Source organism: Leuresthes tenuis, unplaced genomic scaffold, assembly GCF_036924035.1.
Source record: "Leuresthes tenuis unplaced genomic scaffold, fLeuTen1.0.hap1 SCAF_1, whole genome shotgun sequence".
Classification (NCBI taxonomy): Eukaryota; Metazoa; Chordata; class Actinopteri; order Atheriniformes; family Atherinopsidae; genus Leuresthes; species Leuresthes tenuis.
In genome coordinates, this window is record NW_027325355.1 from 37,102,278 (window position 1) to 37,119,171 (window position 16,894).

General features: G+C 42.5%; 2 protein-coding genes across 2 annotated transcripts in view; both read left to right on the plus strand.

Annotated features, from left to right (window-relative positions):
• The window catches only part of rcan1b (regulator of calcineurin 1b), a 386,410-nt gene that overhangs the window by 245,861 nt on the left and 123,655 nt on the right, over nucleotides 1–16,894 (plus strand). The window lies entirely within an intron of this gene.
• LOC140295983 (ladderlectin-like) lies at nucleotides 10,641–13,728 on the plus strand. Its single transcript, XM_072379694.1, has 8 exons — nucleotides 10,641–10,689; nucleotides 10,766–10,795; nucleotides 10,886–10,930; nucleotides 11,850–11,885; nucleotides 12,240–12,328; nucleotides 12,663–12,782; nucleotides 12,915–13,014; nucleotides 13,643–13,728. The coding sequence occupies exons 1-8, from the start codon at nucleotides 10,641–10,643 to the stop codon at nucleotides 13,711–13,713; spliced, it is 540 nt and encodes a 179-aa protein (XP_072235795.1). The 3' UTR covers nucleotides 13,714–13,728.

Consider the following 16,894-nt stretch of genomic DNA (forward strand, 5'->3'; position numbering starts at 1 on the left):
GATGGCTGCCATGTTCTAATACTGCTTATGAGGGCAGAGCCAAGGTGGCTGGCCTGTTCTAATACTGCTTATGAGGGCAGAGCCAAGGTGGCTGGCCTGTTCTAATACTGCTTATGAGGGCAGAGCCAAGATGGCCGGCCTGTTCTAAAACTGCTTATGAGGGCAGAGCCAAGATGGCTGGCCTGTTCTAATACTGCTTATGAGGGCAGAGCCAAGATGGCTGGCCTGTTCCAATACTGCTTATGAGGGCAGAGCCAAGATGGCCAGCCTGTTCTAATACTGCTTATGAGGGCAGAGCCAAGATGGCCAGCCTGTTCTAATACTGCTTATGAGGGCAGAGCCAAGATGGCCAGCCTGTTCTAATGCTGCTTATGAGGGCAGAGCCAAGATGGCCGGCCTGTTCTAATACTGCTTATGAGGGCAGAGTCAAGGTGGCCGGCCTGTTCTAATACTGCTTATGAGGGCAGAGCCAAGATGGCCAGCCTGTTCTAATACTGCTTATGAGGCCAGAGCCAAGATGGCTGGCCTGTTCTAATACTGCTTATGAGGGCAGAGCCAAGATGGCTGCCATGTTCTAATGCTGCTTATGAGGGCAGAGTCAAGATGGCTGGCCTGTTCTAATACTGCTTATGAGGGCAGAGCCAAGATGGCCAGCCTGTTCTAATGCTGCTTATGAGGGCAGAGCCAAGGTGGCTGGCCTGTTCTAAAACTGCTTATGAGGCCAGAGCCAAGATGGCCGGCCTGTTCTAATGCTGCTTATGAGGGCAGAGTCAAGGTGGCCGGCCTGTTCTAATACTGGTTATGAGGGCAGAGCCAAGATGGCCGGCCTGTTCTAATACTGCTTATGAGGGCAGAGCCAAGGTGGCCGGCCTGTTCTAATACTGGTTATGAGGGCAGAGTCAAGGTGGCTGCCATGTTCTAATACTGCTTATGAGGGCAGAGCCAAGATGGCCGGCCTGTTCTAATACTGCTTATGAGGGCAGAGTCAAGGTGGCTGCCATGTTCTAATACTGCTTATGAGGGCAGAGCCAAGATGGCCGGCCTGTTCTAATACTGGTTATGAGGGCAGAGCCAAGGTGGCTGGCCTGTTCTAATACTGCTTATGAGGGCAGAGCCAAGGTGGCTGGCCTGTTCTAATACTGGTTATGAGGGCATTTTTTAGATAATCGGAGGTATACCAGTGTACCAGGGGAGAATCCACGCATGCACTCCACATAGAAAGGTCCTAGCCAGGATCTGAGATTAAGAAGGTAAAAACATTACACCTGCTAAACATCATGTCAGCATCCAAATCTCAGCATGTTGCACTAAGCACCACGAGCAGAGGATCTTTATGTAGAAGTCATCAAAATAGATGTTGATCCTTTTACTTAAAAACAATACAAAACAACTTTCACAGCATATTTTGTTCTTTCAACTGACAAATCAATAGATGATTCAGTCTAGTTTAGATGTGAATTGATCCCTGGTTTGGGAATGATTGTGTACATTGCTGACTAAAATGTTAAATCAGTTTGACACGTGTGACTGTGAAGGTCAGAGCATATATCTTTTTACATTTTTCTTAGCCATAGCTATCATTTTTTTGTATAGATTTGATTTGGATGGGATGTGTGGAGTCATGAGCAGATGTGTGTGCTGTGTAAGTGTGTGTATGTGGGTGGGTTTTGTTTATTCATGTATTTATTTTTCCCTCTCTGATTTGTGTGGGAGTACTTGGTTGGCTGTGGTTGGGTCTGGGTCTGGGGCTTGCTGTCCTCTCCCCGCTGCTCGCAGCTGAACCCACCTGTGGGCACGTGTTGGCTCCCGGGGCACTTGGCCGGGGGCCCTGGAGCTTGCGCTTGCTATGTTCGGCTGTTTGGGATGCCTGGCCCTCTCGAGTATTGGGTGGGGCCTCTGCCGGGGGGTTTGGTGGCGCTCGGGATCATCTGTGGTTACGGGCCACCTGTAACCATGGTTGTGTTTGCTGCTGGTGCTTTTTTTCTTGTTGTTTTGTTTTTTTCTCTGCTTGTCTGCTTTCAGGTGCTCCTGGTGGTTCTCTGCCAGGATTCCCCACAGAGGCCGTGGGACATCTTCTATTTGGTTTATGCAGGCGTAGCGGCTGGTTGTCTGGTTTTTCATTGTTTTCTCAGATCGTTTCTTTCTATTTCTTTCACGTTTCTTTTTCTTTGCTCTCCCTCTTTCCCTGTCTCCCTGTCAGGTTCAGTACCATTACATGTTAAGTATTGTAACAAAAATAAATAAATAAGAAGTACTTGAGAAAAAAGGGAAAACCCGTTGCTTACTGATGTAGGGGTGATGTATGGGTTGTACAACATGGGGTTCAGTATCTTACCCAAGGACACTCCGACATGTGGTCCAAGAATGCTGGCAGACCAGTCACCACCTGGCAGACGACTGCTCTTCCCAACTAGCTGACAGTGGTAACACTTTTTTATGCCATCTCCTGAGGGCTAAACCCCACCTGTCTTTTAATCCAAGAGACATCCCCGAGTCACAGTAAAAGATACGTGGTTGACCCCCCGGCACACACACAGTTTTTCTCTCCAGACTATCTCATACCTTCCATCAATCCAAATGTGTTCATCTGGATAACTGAAGCCCAGACATAACAGCAGTTACATTGACCTGCAGATGCAGACAATCACATGCACAGAATCTGCTCATTTAATCATAGCAGGTGTCTGCATCTAAATTCTCTCTCTCTCTCTCCCTCACACCGTCATATCAAACACAGATTTGTGTGCAGAAACAACCTACACTTGATCTTATTGTGTCTCTCTTTGTCTTTCAATCTCGGAGCGACACACACACATTAACACACACACAGTCAGGTCGTGCCCTTCTCATGTTTCCTTTGACACATGGTAATAGATTCCGCTGTAGCTCTACGCCTCAGCTAAGTGGCCTCACCTTTCACTGAAAACAAATCACTCCCTCCCTTCTCCCTCACACACACACATTTCTTCTTCTTTTCTACCCACAGCTCTTTTCTTCACACATTTTCTCTTTCACCTGCTCTTTCATCTTCATCCACATCTGACCTTCCTCGTCTCTCTCTCATCTCTCTCCCATGGGTGCTCTCCTCTTCCTCCTCATCACTCAGCCCACCATCCCTTCATTTTCATTCTATCTCTTTTCTTCTGTTCCCTCCTCTTTTTGGCACTTACTGCACATCTCTTTTTAACCTGCTATTGTCACATGATCAGCTCAGAAAACACAGAAATTAGTTTTATCTGTAGAAGTTCAGTTTCTGAAGGGTAATATTTAATACTTCTGTAATATTCCCTTATACAGTCCACAAATACATACACTTAAAATAAAGCATTTTACTATAATGTACTACTGTTACATTGTTGCACATTTAAATGCTTTTTTACTCAACTGTTTCTGTCTTTTTTATTTATTTGGGAGAAGTAAATAACACATTCGCTTTTTTAAACTGAATACTTTTTGTCATCAGGAGGAAATTATCCCAATTTGTACACTTTATAGCACCGTGGCTTCACAGCAGAGGTTCCGGGTTCAACTCCCGGCTGGTTCTTTCTGTGTGGAGTCTGCATGTTCTCCCCGTGTATGCATGGGTTCTCTCCGGGTTCTCTGGCTTCCTCCCACCGTCCAAAAACATGCTGTTAGGTTAATTGGTGACTCTAAATTGTCCTCAGGAGTGAGTGTGTGTGTGTCTCTGTGTGGCCCTGTGATGGACTGGTGACCTGTCCAGGGTGTACCCCGCCTCTCGCCCCATGACCGCTGGGATAGGCTCCAGCCCCCCCGCGACCCGACTGACGGATTAAACGGGTATAGAAAGTGGATGGATGGATGGATAGAAGTAAATGGAAATGGCTAAAAGATTAGGAAGGAGACGCTTCCATTATTGAGGGACTGTTTGTTTTCTTTAAGCTTTCATACAGAATATGTCACATCTAAATAGAGTGACGTTAAAAAACTAATGGAATGAATCACTTTCAGTTTACACTTCGCATTTTGAAGCATATTCAGTCCCACGTTTACTGTGCCTATTTAGTACCAAGGCCTTATGATGGTATATCCTACCTCTTACCCAGTGGATGAAAGGATGGGTGGTCATCTGTAGAGGAGGACTGCCCTCTAACTGTGACTGAGCGAATACATTGTGGAAGCAGACGTCATCGGTCTTTCTAAAAGGAGTACATGTTACAAATTCTGAAAGTAAATGGGCACAGTAATGGAAACCAAATAAAGAGAAAACTTGTCAGATTCTTATTTTAACCAATTCTCAGTCAACTGTTTCATCAGTGCTGAGCCAGACCCTGAAGCCAAAGCGCAGGGTTATTTATTTAAGTAGTAATTTATTTCTTTAAGTTAAGTGAAAATACAGCAGGGATAAGGTACCACAGTATATCTTGTTACCCTGTTCAGGACAGCAGCTGTAGCTGCATTGCAGGGTATACACTGAATGGTCAATGGTCTGTACTTGTATGGCACTTCTCTAGAGAAGCAACCAGCCAAAGCGCTTTATAAGCCACATTCACTCATACACTCCTACACCATGTTTTAGTCCTTCACACTAAACAGGGTTTTCTTCTATGCATTCAATCATACGCACGAGTTCAGTGTGTTACCCAAGGACGCTTCAACATGTGATCTGGAAAAGTCGGGAGTCGAACCACCTTCCAATAGCAACAGTCACCCCCCATGCAAACATGACTTTTCAAAGGCACTTTTTTATTTTACATTTCTTTTATATATTTTTTTCCTCCTAAAGAAATCAGTCATCAAATCACAAAGAGCTCCACACATTCACTCCTTTGAAATAACTGATCTTCCTAAGGAGTTACTGATCAGTTATTATTGATGCCGCTGAGGGTAAGACTTCATGTATACATTCTCACCTGTAACATACCAAGCAATCCACGGGCAGAAATAAAGCCAAGTCTCTCAAGAAGAGAAGGACCAAAAAGCGGATGTTGAACCTTAAAAGGTCGTTTTAAACAAACAGAAATCCTTGACATGGCAGGAAATCCAAATGATGTCATTCCCAAAACAAACACAAAAGTAGCTGAATGGGGGAGTAATGAAAACCAAGGAGCAGAAATATGAGATCAACCATAGACCATAACAGCCTTAATCAGTCTTTTTGCACATTTTTTCAAACACTAGTTAAATATTGTGAAAAAACGATCATGGTCTCTTGTTGTGAAGAGTCTGTGGTTATGATTTTATGACAGTTATGTAGTATGATATATAAAAGTTTAAAGTAAAAACAATACCAACTAAAACAAGTCAACAATAACACTTAATTAGAAAAGATATGATGGTTGCGTTGTCTGTGTTTACTAAAGAAGATCTTAAATATAGATCTACAGTAACAGAAACAATATGTTTAAATAATCAAAGAATTAATTCAAATGGAATTTTAGTGCACCTGAGTGATAATAAATGTGGAAACTAGCACAGTGAACAGTTTTAGTTAAAGTGAAACTAAACCATTTGTTGTGTTGAAATACTGGTATTACACTCAGATTACTTTCCTTTAGCACCATCTAGTGGCCTTAATTGGAAGCACTTTAAGTGTTTTGCTTTCAGTTAAACATATATTCAGGAAGTTCAGAACAAGAAGCACAGAGTAATGTGTGATCACAAATGGAACGGTTCATTGCTTGTAAATATTAATGAGGATTAGGCTCATGGGCTTATTTAGTTATTTACCAACAAAGTTTGCAATGTATTAAAATATCTCAATTTAATTTATAGCTAATGAGACTGAACTACAGTGCTCTGAAGGCCAAGTTGTTGTGGGTAGCATCTTTAACTTGTTTTTATGTTAAGTGTAACTACAAATCTTTATTTTTTAATATTTAATAAGATGGCTCAGGTAATCCTGAAACATCCCATAGTTAAGCTGCTATAGGCTTAGACTGCTGGGGGACCTCATCTGTCACACCTTTCCTCACTTTGCTCTCTTTTTTAGTTTTAGCTTCTCTTCATTGGCTCCCTGTTAAATTCAGAATAGAATTTAAGATTCTTCTCCTCACATATAAAGCTCTTAATGACTGAGCTCCATCATATCTTAAAGATCTCATTGTAAGATATTTTCCTAACAGAGCACTTCGCTGCCAAACTGCAGGTTTACTTGTTGTTCCCAGAGTTTCTAAAAGTAGAATGGGAGGCAGAGCCTTCAGTTATCAGGCCCCTCTCTGTGGAACCAGCTGCCAGTTTGGCTTCAGGAAGCAGACACCCTCTCTACCTTTAAGATCAGACTGAAACTTTCCTTTCTGATAAAGCTTATAGTCTCTTGGTTTCCTCAGCTTTTTTAATTGGCTCTGTATGAATGAATTGGACTCATTTTGAATTGAATTAATTGGATTCTAATTGGCTTGAATTGAATTGTCTTTGAAGTGCTGTGCCATCATTTGTTGAAATTTGGCGCTATATAAGAAAAATTGAATTGAAAAAAATTTCATTTTATTAATCAGTAAGCAAGTAATCATTCAAAGTTTTCCTGAAGTGAAAGATGATGTATCAGTGAGATCAGCTGCTGTTTGTGATCAGATCAAATAAAATCAATAAGATCTTTTATTGTAACGTCGTATTCTGCAGTTACATGAGAGATATGTCCACATCTGAGAAGTCCTCAGATAAAACAAAACTCATTTCTTTACCGTTACTGTAAGTCTGCAGTTGATTAACCAACAGTAATGTTAACATATCTCTTTTATCTGTCAAGGACATGAAATGTTTTCTGGAAACAATCATAAGGAAATAATGTATTGCAGTTATATTGGCAGATAACAGTTCACAGCTAGATAGGATTGGCCAGACTCATAAAGTTTTGTGATACGTGGGAGGGTTGGAAAAGCTTTGTCCTGATATTTAAGTCAGTAAAGGAAAAGGGGCACGATAACGTGACCTAAATAAAGCTAACAGTCTAGTACAACTGCCTTAAAATGTGTGTTTACCTCAGTAAGCTTGCAGCATTAGACTCCCCCCACGTTTCAGACGTGTTTCTTCATTCCACTTATATGAATGAGCATAGACTCACTGTGTGAAATACCTCAGGTTAATCCAGCAATGTGAAACAGCACCAAAAAAACAAGCAAACAAATGAATGATAGCAGATGAATTCAAGACGTAATGGAATAATAAATTGCAGATTACAGTGTAAATGGGTGGGCATTCAGCCTCCAATTCATATTCAACACATTTATGCTGTTCAGAGTCATGTGGGGCTGGAGCTGGAGAGCAAAGAAAAGAAGGGACACACCAATACAAAAACAGCAGAGCAGAAGATTCTGCTGGAGGAAAGAAGAAAGAAAGAGAGAAAAACAAAACTACTACAGATGGTAAAGAGCAGGGTGGGGAAACCACGCTGTGGTTCTGTGACCGTCAACTAGTCAAGTGGCAGCTTACTCTGTCCACGCTCAGTGAAAGTAAGGCCATCAATATTGTCCACGCTGAGAGATGAACCATGAGCTGAATAAAAGGCACCGTGGCACAGTCTTACTGTGAGGTAAACATGAGGCAATGCTTCACATCAGAGTAGAGCACCACTGCTGTCTGTTATTTCTATTAAGCTGCAGCTTTAAACCTGTTCTCTGGTTTTTCACCCAATAAACAGCAAACCGGTTGACTGGAAGCTGTCGCTGAGTGTCATGCCTTCAGCTACAATGTTTGGTCAGCATGCTGTCCTACTGTATTCTATGATTCCAGTCAAAGCTGATAACGTTCTTATCTCTTTTAAATCATATACTTTTTATCTTCAGGCCTTGGCTGACTTTGACAAACTGGTGAGCTCACACGAGCTGGGCCGATGATACGAGTAGGTCAATCTTCCTAAATGGGGATGGCTACAGTTAGACTCAGAACCTTTCATGGATAAATTGCTGCTATACCCCAAATTGTTAAAATGACAGAAAATGAATTCTTCATTATTGACTTTACAGGTAACAATGAATATAGTTATATTTAACATTTATATCCAGGCTTGCTCAGATTCTGAGATGAAGTCTAATCTTAACTGCTTTCCAGCATGAATAAATGAAAACAAATAGGTTGGGGTAGAATATGATGAATAGGTTTTACTGAATAGCACTCACTACAGGAATTCATCTCCGTAATGTTGATATTAAAGGTCCCATGGCATGCTTTTCCATGTCTTCTGGCTCGTCTTTGTAATAAGTGTCATGACTAAGTTTTTTCATGTTTTAGTTTTCTGTTTAGTCTTTTTGTTTTGCTATGATTATTTCCCCAGTCACTCTTGCGCCGTCGTTAGGTTCATCCACCTGTTTTCACCTGTTTTGTTCTCAGCTGCAATCCATCAGCAATCAACTTCTAACCCTTCCTTTTCAGAGGGGCAACATTGTCCAGTGTTGTACGCATTGAAGCTGTAGTGCTGTCAACAAGAGAGTCAAGTTCTACTGGAGTAAAATTTAGGTAGCCATCCTCTGTCATATCAGCACATGGCAGTGAAGAAAAGGATGATGAAATCAACTCTTTAAATCTGGTTACAGAATTCTCTGATAGACACCTTCTATATGTAAAATTCTTCTCAGAAGCCGTGTAGTCAAGTAATGTAAATTCAAAAGTTATTAAAAATGGTCAGACAAGACAGGGTTATGAGGGAACACTGTTAACTGTTCACTCTGAGTTAATCATTGATTGTTCGATTGTAGTTCTGTCCGGATCACTTATTCATCATTATTAGGGCCCGAGAGTCCCTATTGTACCTAACTAGTTATTCTATGTGCATTGGACGCGATTTACGGTGCCTTCGCGTGCGCGAAAACTCACGCATTTTGGCACGAGTGTCAGGCCTCGTGTACACTACGTCACAGTGAAGTTGCTTCAAAGGGACTCTGTAGCGCCCCCTACTGATTCACTAAATACACGTGTCGTCAGGGTTACTTTCGCCTTCGTCATGCCCAGGCGCACAAAACAGCCTGGGACTTCATGGCGCCAGGTCCACAGCAAGTCGGCCATTTTGAATTGAACGTGTAAATTAGTGCCATTTTGCCTTTTTCCACACCTCACATCTGATCGAGCTCCTCCTACAGATTTAATGCTACCTGAAGGGTGTGGCCGTGGCAGACCCTCAAACTTTGACGACTCGCCACTATTCGCCACAAAACACAAAGTCACTCATAACTTTTGCATACGTTGTTCCATCTTCACCAAACTTCATAAGCTTGCCCGGGACTCTGCTCTGACTGCATACATATGCACATACTGACACTCACCTATAGCGCCACCTGATGGTGGTTGGAAACGTAACTTTGTTTCCACACCTGACATATGATAAAACTCCTCCTTCAAACTTGGTCAGATTACTCTTCTGCCATTAAAAGTTTGGAGAATTTCTTCCAAAGTGAAGTGAAGATTGTGGCCGGGGCAGACCCTCAAACTTTGAGGACTCGCGACTGCTCGCCACAAAACAAAACAAAGTCATTTATAACTTCTCCATACATTGTCCGATCTTAACCAAACTTCATAGGCTGCATTTGTGCTCCACCCAAAACGCATACATATGCCCAAACTTACACATCCATATAGCGCCACCTACTGGTGGCCATAAACGTCACTTTTTACGCCTGGCGGTACGATGCCTGGCTGGGATTCTCACATCCTGCTCTACACTTGACCGACGGCTGTGCGGTGCGCATCGGACGAATTCCAGCGTATACCCCGATGTGCAGACCTGCGAGGGCCCGTTCATGGCTGCTGGCAGCTTTCATTTTCAATTGGTCTCTTTAGCTATCTAACCTTTTCTTTTGATTGGCTCTATATTGAATTGGACCAATTTGGAATGTAATGAATTGGATTGTAATTGACTTGCACTTACTCCTACATTGTTAATTTATAATACTAATATGATTAAAACCTGATAGGTCAGTGAAACAATTTGATGAGACCTAATTAGACTAAGTATCTGATGCACTTGTAGAATTGTGGAATATTAATTGAACAGCTTTGGTTTCAGTGAGGCAGAGCGATATCGCAGCTTATTGTCAGAGGACACAGATTCTTATTGCATATTGTGTCTTTTCCTAAGTTCTTAGGAAATTTCCCAATGTTTTCTTTGTCTCCCTGGAAAGCGGCATGAGATTAGAGACTGAAAAAACAACCATGCTGCAATGAAATCTGACTTCGAGCACACCAAGTCTGTAACGAGGTCTGACATGCCGACTTATTGAGGTTTAGGAATGACAACCCAAAAGTAACCGATTCAGGATGACTATAAAGAAGGGAAAAGGGCCATGACACAAAAGTTGTAAATCGTGTAAAGTCATTTTTGTCCCATCAGCAAACAGCTCAGATCAAGGTCAGCTGTTTTCCTTCTCTCCGGGTCATAGATCAACACGTTTTGTACTTCACACCCCGCCCATATGAACACGACCTACTGACTGAGGTCGTTTAGCCTTTATATAGAGTCTCCTCACTCCACTGCAACACTCAACAGATTGTGGAACAACATTGCTTCACCTACACCAGCAAAGTAAGACTCCTGCTGCAGTGCTTTTAATTGACTGAGCTCACAGTTCTGCCATCTTTATATATCTATTGTTTCTGTTTCTGTATTTAGCAGATGCTTTTATCCAAAGCGACGTACAAATGAAGATGTGCCTCTTTTTTCCCTCCACACAGAACAATCAGTGGTACTCATCATGAAGACTATCTTGATCTTCTCTTTACTCCTGTGTGCTGCATTTGCAGGTCAGATACCAAAAACACACACACATGCACACCATTTATGAGTTTATGCTCATGCTTTCTGGGTTTTCCTCTGCAGCTCCAGCTGAGGAAGAACACCACCTTTCAGGTCTGTTTTATGGGGATTTGCTTGACATTACAGTGAGACTTTAAGACGTGCATCTCTCTCTGACTCCAACGTTCATGTGATTTGTCACAGAAACAGCAGAGGAGGTCCCACAGGAGGATGTAGCAGCTGCACCTGGTCAGTGTCCTCTCATTCAGATTTCACATGAAAGACACCCGCAAAGGAGACATTTAGTTCCATTATGCAGCTTTTATACCTTTATCTTCTTGGTATAGAACATCTCTTCTCGTACTAGAAGTGCAGGGGGATGAGTAGCACCTACTAATCGAACTTTGTTCACCATGAAATCTCCGGCATTCCCTTCAGCTGGCCAGTTTCTGAGGATTTCTGAGAAAATAAAGACAATGTTGGATAGTTATGTTAAATCATTGTTAAAAATACACCGTGTTCCTTCTGTTTTTGGACACTGTTAAACCCTAACCCTGACATTGAAATATTTCCGGCCCAAAGTTTGGTCGGTCTGAGGCAGTTTGAAGGGGGATACATTCCTGCTGGGTCTACTCAACCTATTAAGAGATTGGACCGCCACAAGCTGTCAGAACAGTTATGTTGTGTATTGTTATGTTGTTTTCCAGCCAGTGGATATAACTATACAAAATAGAACACCATTCTTCCAGAAGACAGGCTCTCATTTGATGTGTGGAAAATACTGGTGGAGAGATCAATATGCATGTACGGATCTCCCAACGTGTTCATTTGGCCTGAGATCACAGACCATAGCAGATGACATTTCAGTTTTCATAAGGGCATTGTGTTTCATTGACTTTTAGCAACTCTTCCCTCTGAAGAGACAAGTGGACCCAAGCCATGTGGGTTAAATATCGTGCCTCATTAAGCAGAGCTACTGTATCCCCTCACTGCAGGGGCCAGTGGTTCAGGCTGTTCCTGTGACCTGTCACCAGATTATACTTGTTATATTTTCTAACATTTCCAGGTATTCACAATGTTGTTGAAGTATTTAAAAATGTCATTCGAGTGTATCGGAATATAGATAAATAGTTTTATTGATTATGTCTGCTTCTTGGTTTTTGTTCAGCCGATGTGGTTGAGGAGGAGGCAGCAGCACCTGAAGGTAAGCACCTTTTCCTCTAATTCACCCATGAATGAAGTTGTTAGTTAATGAAGTATTAACATACTTTTGAAGAACTTTTGGCCATGGCTCAGATCATAGAGTGGTAGTTCTCCAACCAAAAGGTCATTGTCCGCAATACGTTCATCCATGTGTGATTGCAGAAAATAAGCACTGTGTGACTGAGAAACACCAAGTTAAAACCAAAGTCTCTTCATGAATCAGTTATGTTTAACACCAGCACTAACTCTGCTGTAAAGGAGGCTATAAATCGTGAGGATAATAAAGAGGTGAGAGCATGTTTTAGTCTGTGAAAGTCCTCAGTTAAAGTCAATGCTCGCTCTGCTGTTCCTGCAGTTCGTTTAAGCTGTGAGCGAGGCTGGGAGTTTCATGGATTTCAGTGCTTCAAGTTTTTCCCCACTGCCAAGAGCTGGTATGACGCTGAGGTAAAGACATAGCTGATGTTTCTCAAGCTACCACAGAGCATTTCATCCACACATGGTGAATGGAGCATGCTGTGTCTCAACCTTTTTTATTATATCAGACAAACATAGACAGGCCTGCCAAGTGAGCTCCAGTTCCTCTTAACCAACAGCACAAGCTATTTTCTCCTTGTTTTCATTGCATTTGATTTTAAGGTGTGGTATAATGCTGTAAAATGGAACACTCTGACATTGTTTCTTTGTTATTCGTTTTATTAGAAGTTTGCACAGCTGACTTTATGAAGTGTTTTCTTGTTGATTCCAATTCAATTCTTTCTATGCCTCATTGGTTCTACAGGAGCAATGCAACAGTCTGGATGCCCACCTGGCTTCAGTCCCTGATCCCAGACAGTACAGTTTCCTCCAACAGCTAACACAACCTCACAGCGTTGCATGGCTGGGAGGCTTCAACCTGCAGGTCTGCTATAAAGATTTTATCAGTTCAGATCAAACGCAGGACCTGCTCTAAAGAAAACTTGCATAAAACAGATAAAAGAGTAAATGTAGAAACTCAGACATCCCTTCCTCATTCAAATATTCTGTTTCTCAGGGCCGTTGGATGTGGATTGACCGTCAAGGGTTCTACTACACCAACTGGCACTCCCAAGTTTCCTCCACCCATTACCCCTGCATGTATTTACGCTCCAACCGTAAGTCACATCAGAGTCTAATCATCTGATATTTTTATATATCAAGTTCTTATTCTAATATTACATGAAAAAATCAGACATGATTATACAACATGTTTACATGACACTAAGTGGTGGGGAGGGGGAGCGATTGTGCTGTTGTGTTAGTCCTATCAAATCAGACTCTTAAGATACATGAAAGCATGTTGGGCTGTGCGGTGGTGTGGTGGTCAGCACCGGCACCTCACAGCAAAGGGTTCCTGGTTCTAATCCCGGCTGGTTCTTTCTGTGTGGAGTTTGCACGTTCCCCTCCATGTATGTGTGGGTTCTCTCCGGGTTCTCCGGCTTCCTCCCACCATCCAAAACCATGCATGTGAGGTTAACTGGTGTCTCTAAAATGATCCTGAGTGTGAGTGTGCATGGTTGTTTGTCTCTGCATGATCCTATGATGCACCCCCGCTCAGGGTGTACCCTGCCTCTCGCCCACTGACAAACAGCCCTGAATTGCATTAAGCGGGTATAGAAAATGGATGGATGAAAGCATGTAGTGTGACTGAAAGCTTATGATACTGAGCTTCTCCAAACTGGACTAAAATAATCGCATGTAAACACTAAACTACATATTTTTTAAATCTTTTTCAAATTTCAGTTGGCTGGGGTAACCATGGCTGTACATCTCGGTTTGGCTTCATTTGTGCCAAGAGCGTATTCAACTGTTAACATGGATGCTAAGTATCTGCTGCCTGGGAAAGGACCTCCCATCTTTTTGTCTGTAAAAACATACATTTTAGTGCTTGTATTACTGAATAAAAGTTTTTTTATGCTTATTCGACAGAGGATCCATTTGATGTTAAGTTCTATGTAAAATCATTTCTGTCAGTGATTATTCTTAATAAAAACCTGTGAAAATGGAAACAATGTGTTATCATCTTTTAAAGATTACTTAAACAGTACCTGTGAAAGTCCAGCTAAGGTAACCATTACAGATAAAAGTAACAATCCATAAACTGCTCTTATGAGCAGTTTATGAGCTCTAAATACAACTAAATCTCTGTCAGATTTAAGCTGTTTTTCTTTGTGCTATAACAAGTATCATAAATCACAGATATTTAAAGTCTCACATTAAAAGTTAGAATCTATCTATGTAGGACTTTTCCACAAACTTTACTTTGTGTATTTGTTTTCTATTTGATGTTAGCTGCAGACACTACAGCTCTCAGCAGCAACAGATGATGAGACAGACAGCATTAATATCAGAGATGTTTGACAGAGTTATGTGCAAAATTACAACATACTTGAGTCACCTGAGTCTTGAAGGCAAGGCAAGGATATTTTATTTGTATAGCACCATTCATACACAAGGCAATTCAATGTGCTTTACAAGAGAAATACATTAAAGGAACCATAGATCATTAAAAACAACAGCTAAAAGCAAGAGAAACAGTGCAGAAAATGCATTTAAAAAGCAAAAGCAACAGCAGACAAATATAAAAACAATAGCTACAGATTATCCTATAATATCCGGTTCACTGGTAAGCTGCAGTAAATAGTAATGTTTTAAGCCCTGATTTAAAGGAGTTGACAGTTTCAGCCGACCTCAGATATTCTGGAAGTTTGTTCCACAGGCGGGAAGCAGAGAAACTAAAGGCTGCTGCACCTGTTTGGTTTTGATCCTGGGCACACGGAGTAAACCTGTTCCAGATAATCTGAGGAGTCTGGGTGCTTAATAACGTACAAGTAAATCAGAGATGTATTTAGGCCCGAGGCCATTTCCTGCTTTATAGACGAGTAACAAGATTTTAAAATCTATCCTTTGGCACACAGGAAGCCAGTGCAGTGACTTAAGCACTGGTGTAATGTGCTCCACTCTTTTGGTGTTGGTGAGGATTCTGGCAGCAGCGTTCTGGATGAGCTGCAGTTGTTTGATTGATTTTTTACTCAGGCCTGTGAAGACACTGTTACCATAGTCCAGCCTGCTGAAAATAAAAGCATGAAACATAATTCAAACCCAAGCAAAAAAACAAGGATCATTGGCAAGATTCTAAACTTGAATTCTAATTCCTGATTGTTGGGAACTGGGAGCCAAACACAGAAATAAATACATGTCCCAAAAACAGAAGAAAGGGATCTCAACACTCTATAGCCTCTTTCACATTTCGGTTGTACCTTACCTGTCAAACTAAGATATCCTTGTTAACCCGCTGCTGTAAACTCACACATGCCAAACCAAGACAGATGAGCCACGTATGTGTAGTCTTACACATGCCGGTGTCGCAGAATCAGCTGATTGACAACTGTGCTTTTGGTTAGAGTGGTGAGTTCTGCAATGATGATTTAACGTGTGCAAGTACATGTGAGGCAGGGTCACAGAGGCGTATTAGCAACAGATCAACTTTGACTCCTCTTTCCGCCTCTTTCACACATGACATGATGCTCAACGAAAGTGCTTCAGTCCCAACTTAAAAAGGCAAATGTGAAAGAGGCTTATGTCTACAAATGGGGTTTCCAGCCAACTGAGCTGCAAGAGGTTCAATAAAAACTTAACAATCAAATACCTTGAAAAATAAGCTTGCTCCAGTGGATGCAAGTTGTTCCATACTGACACTGAACACAGCCTGTCACAGCTGCAACTTCAGGGCAAAAGAGCAGTCATCTGTTTCACTGTCCACATAATCTGTCTATAGTCTCCACAGCACTGACAAAGTACGTATACAATAAATAGATCTGTGAGCCATGAGTGAGTGCCACCAGCAAACTGGAACAAAAGTCAACTCACTGTAAATGACTGTGGGCCAAGCTCTAGGCCAGCTGACCTCAAATCTGCTGGGTCACAACCTGCCAGCCCACAGCCCATCAGTGTTTTACTACGGCCAACAAATCTTCTTGAAGGAAACGAGACCTCAAACAGGAAGTTTTCAAAAGTAGACTCCATTACCCACATGTGTCAGTATGCTGGACAAAGCTGCACAGGACGCTCAGACAATTAGAAGAGCGAAGCGGAGGCCACAGAGGTAAAAGAAAATGATAGAGCAGGTGTCATGAGAGGAGAGACAGGAGCAACACCCCAGTGTACCGCGTCGGCTAACAAAGGAGTTGTACAGTAGCTGTTGTGCTTGGTTTATGGGGCCTCACATGCCATCTCGCATACTGCCTGCCACTTTTTCTGCATTTATCAGAGTGCTTCTGCTTACATCCTGTAAATCTGTGTGCCCCCTTGTGGAATCCTCCAGTGGGAAGTTGAATAAATGGACAAGAATTTGAGCAGCTGGTTGCTTATGTAAACACCAGAAGACATGGCAAGAATACCCCCCTTTAGCCAGTAGCTAAGTTCTTACCTTCTCCAGAGGAGCATCATGCGATTGTGGCAACATGCAGTTCGTTGTCATGGTAACGGTCAGCTGTGCTGCTGCCTCAACCAATCATGGTGGGAGACTGCCACTTAAAGGCGGGTGTAGAGCACCTGTCGGCCTCTGGCTTGCGTCACACCTGTGTGTGTCCTCCGTGTTCGCTTCCGTGCGGTGACAGGTAGGCTGCCGGCAGCGTTTCTCCCGTATGTCATCCATCTAGTATTAATTTTGGTTCTAGTTTTATAAAGGCGCGCTTGGGTGTGGCTGCAGGGCGCGCGCTGCCTCCCATGCGCACCAGCTGTCCGCCGCTGGTTGCTCATCTGTAGCGTCGATCCTTCCGCTCCACGCCGTGTTGGCTGGGACCGTCTGACCGGGTTTAGCGTCCTCCTACAGCCATTTGTAGGCTGCTCATAGTTCCTTTTTGTTGTAGGGTGACTGACTGCAGCGGTGCGGCTCATCTGCCCTACAACCACTGCTGCTTTGCCTCTGGTTGTCTGCTCGTCTTTTAAAACCTTATTTGGACTGAGCGCTGTGCCTCACTGAAACTGAGCCTC

Excerpts from the sequence above, each read along its gene's own strand:
- LOC140295983 (XM_072379694.1), top strand. The coding sequence starts at position 10,641 with ATGAAGACTATCTTGATCTTCTCTTTACTCCTGTGTGCTGCATTTGCA. Across the intron at positions 10,690-10,765 it reads CCTGTGTGCTGCATTTGCAG|CTCCAGCTGAGGAAGAACAC; the intron begins GTCAGATACCAA and ends TTTCCTCTGCAG. Across the intron at positions 11,886-12,239 it reads GGAGGCAGCAGCACCTGAAG|TTCGTTTAAGCTGTGAGCGA; the intron begins GTAAGCACCTTT and ends CTGTTCCTGCAG.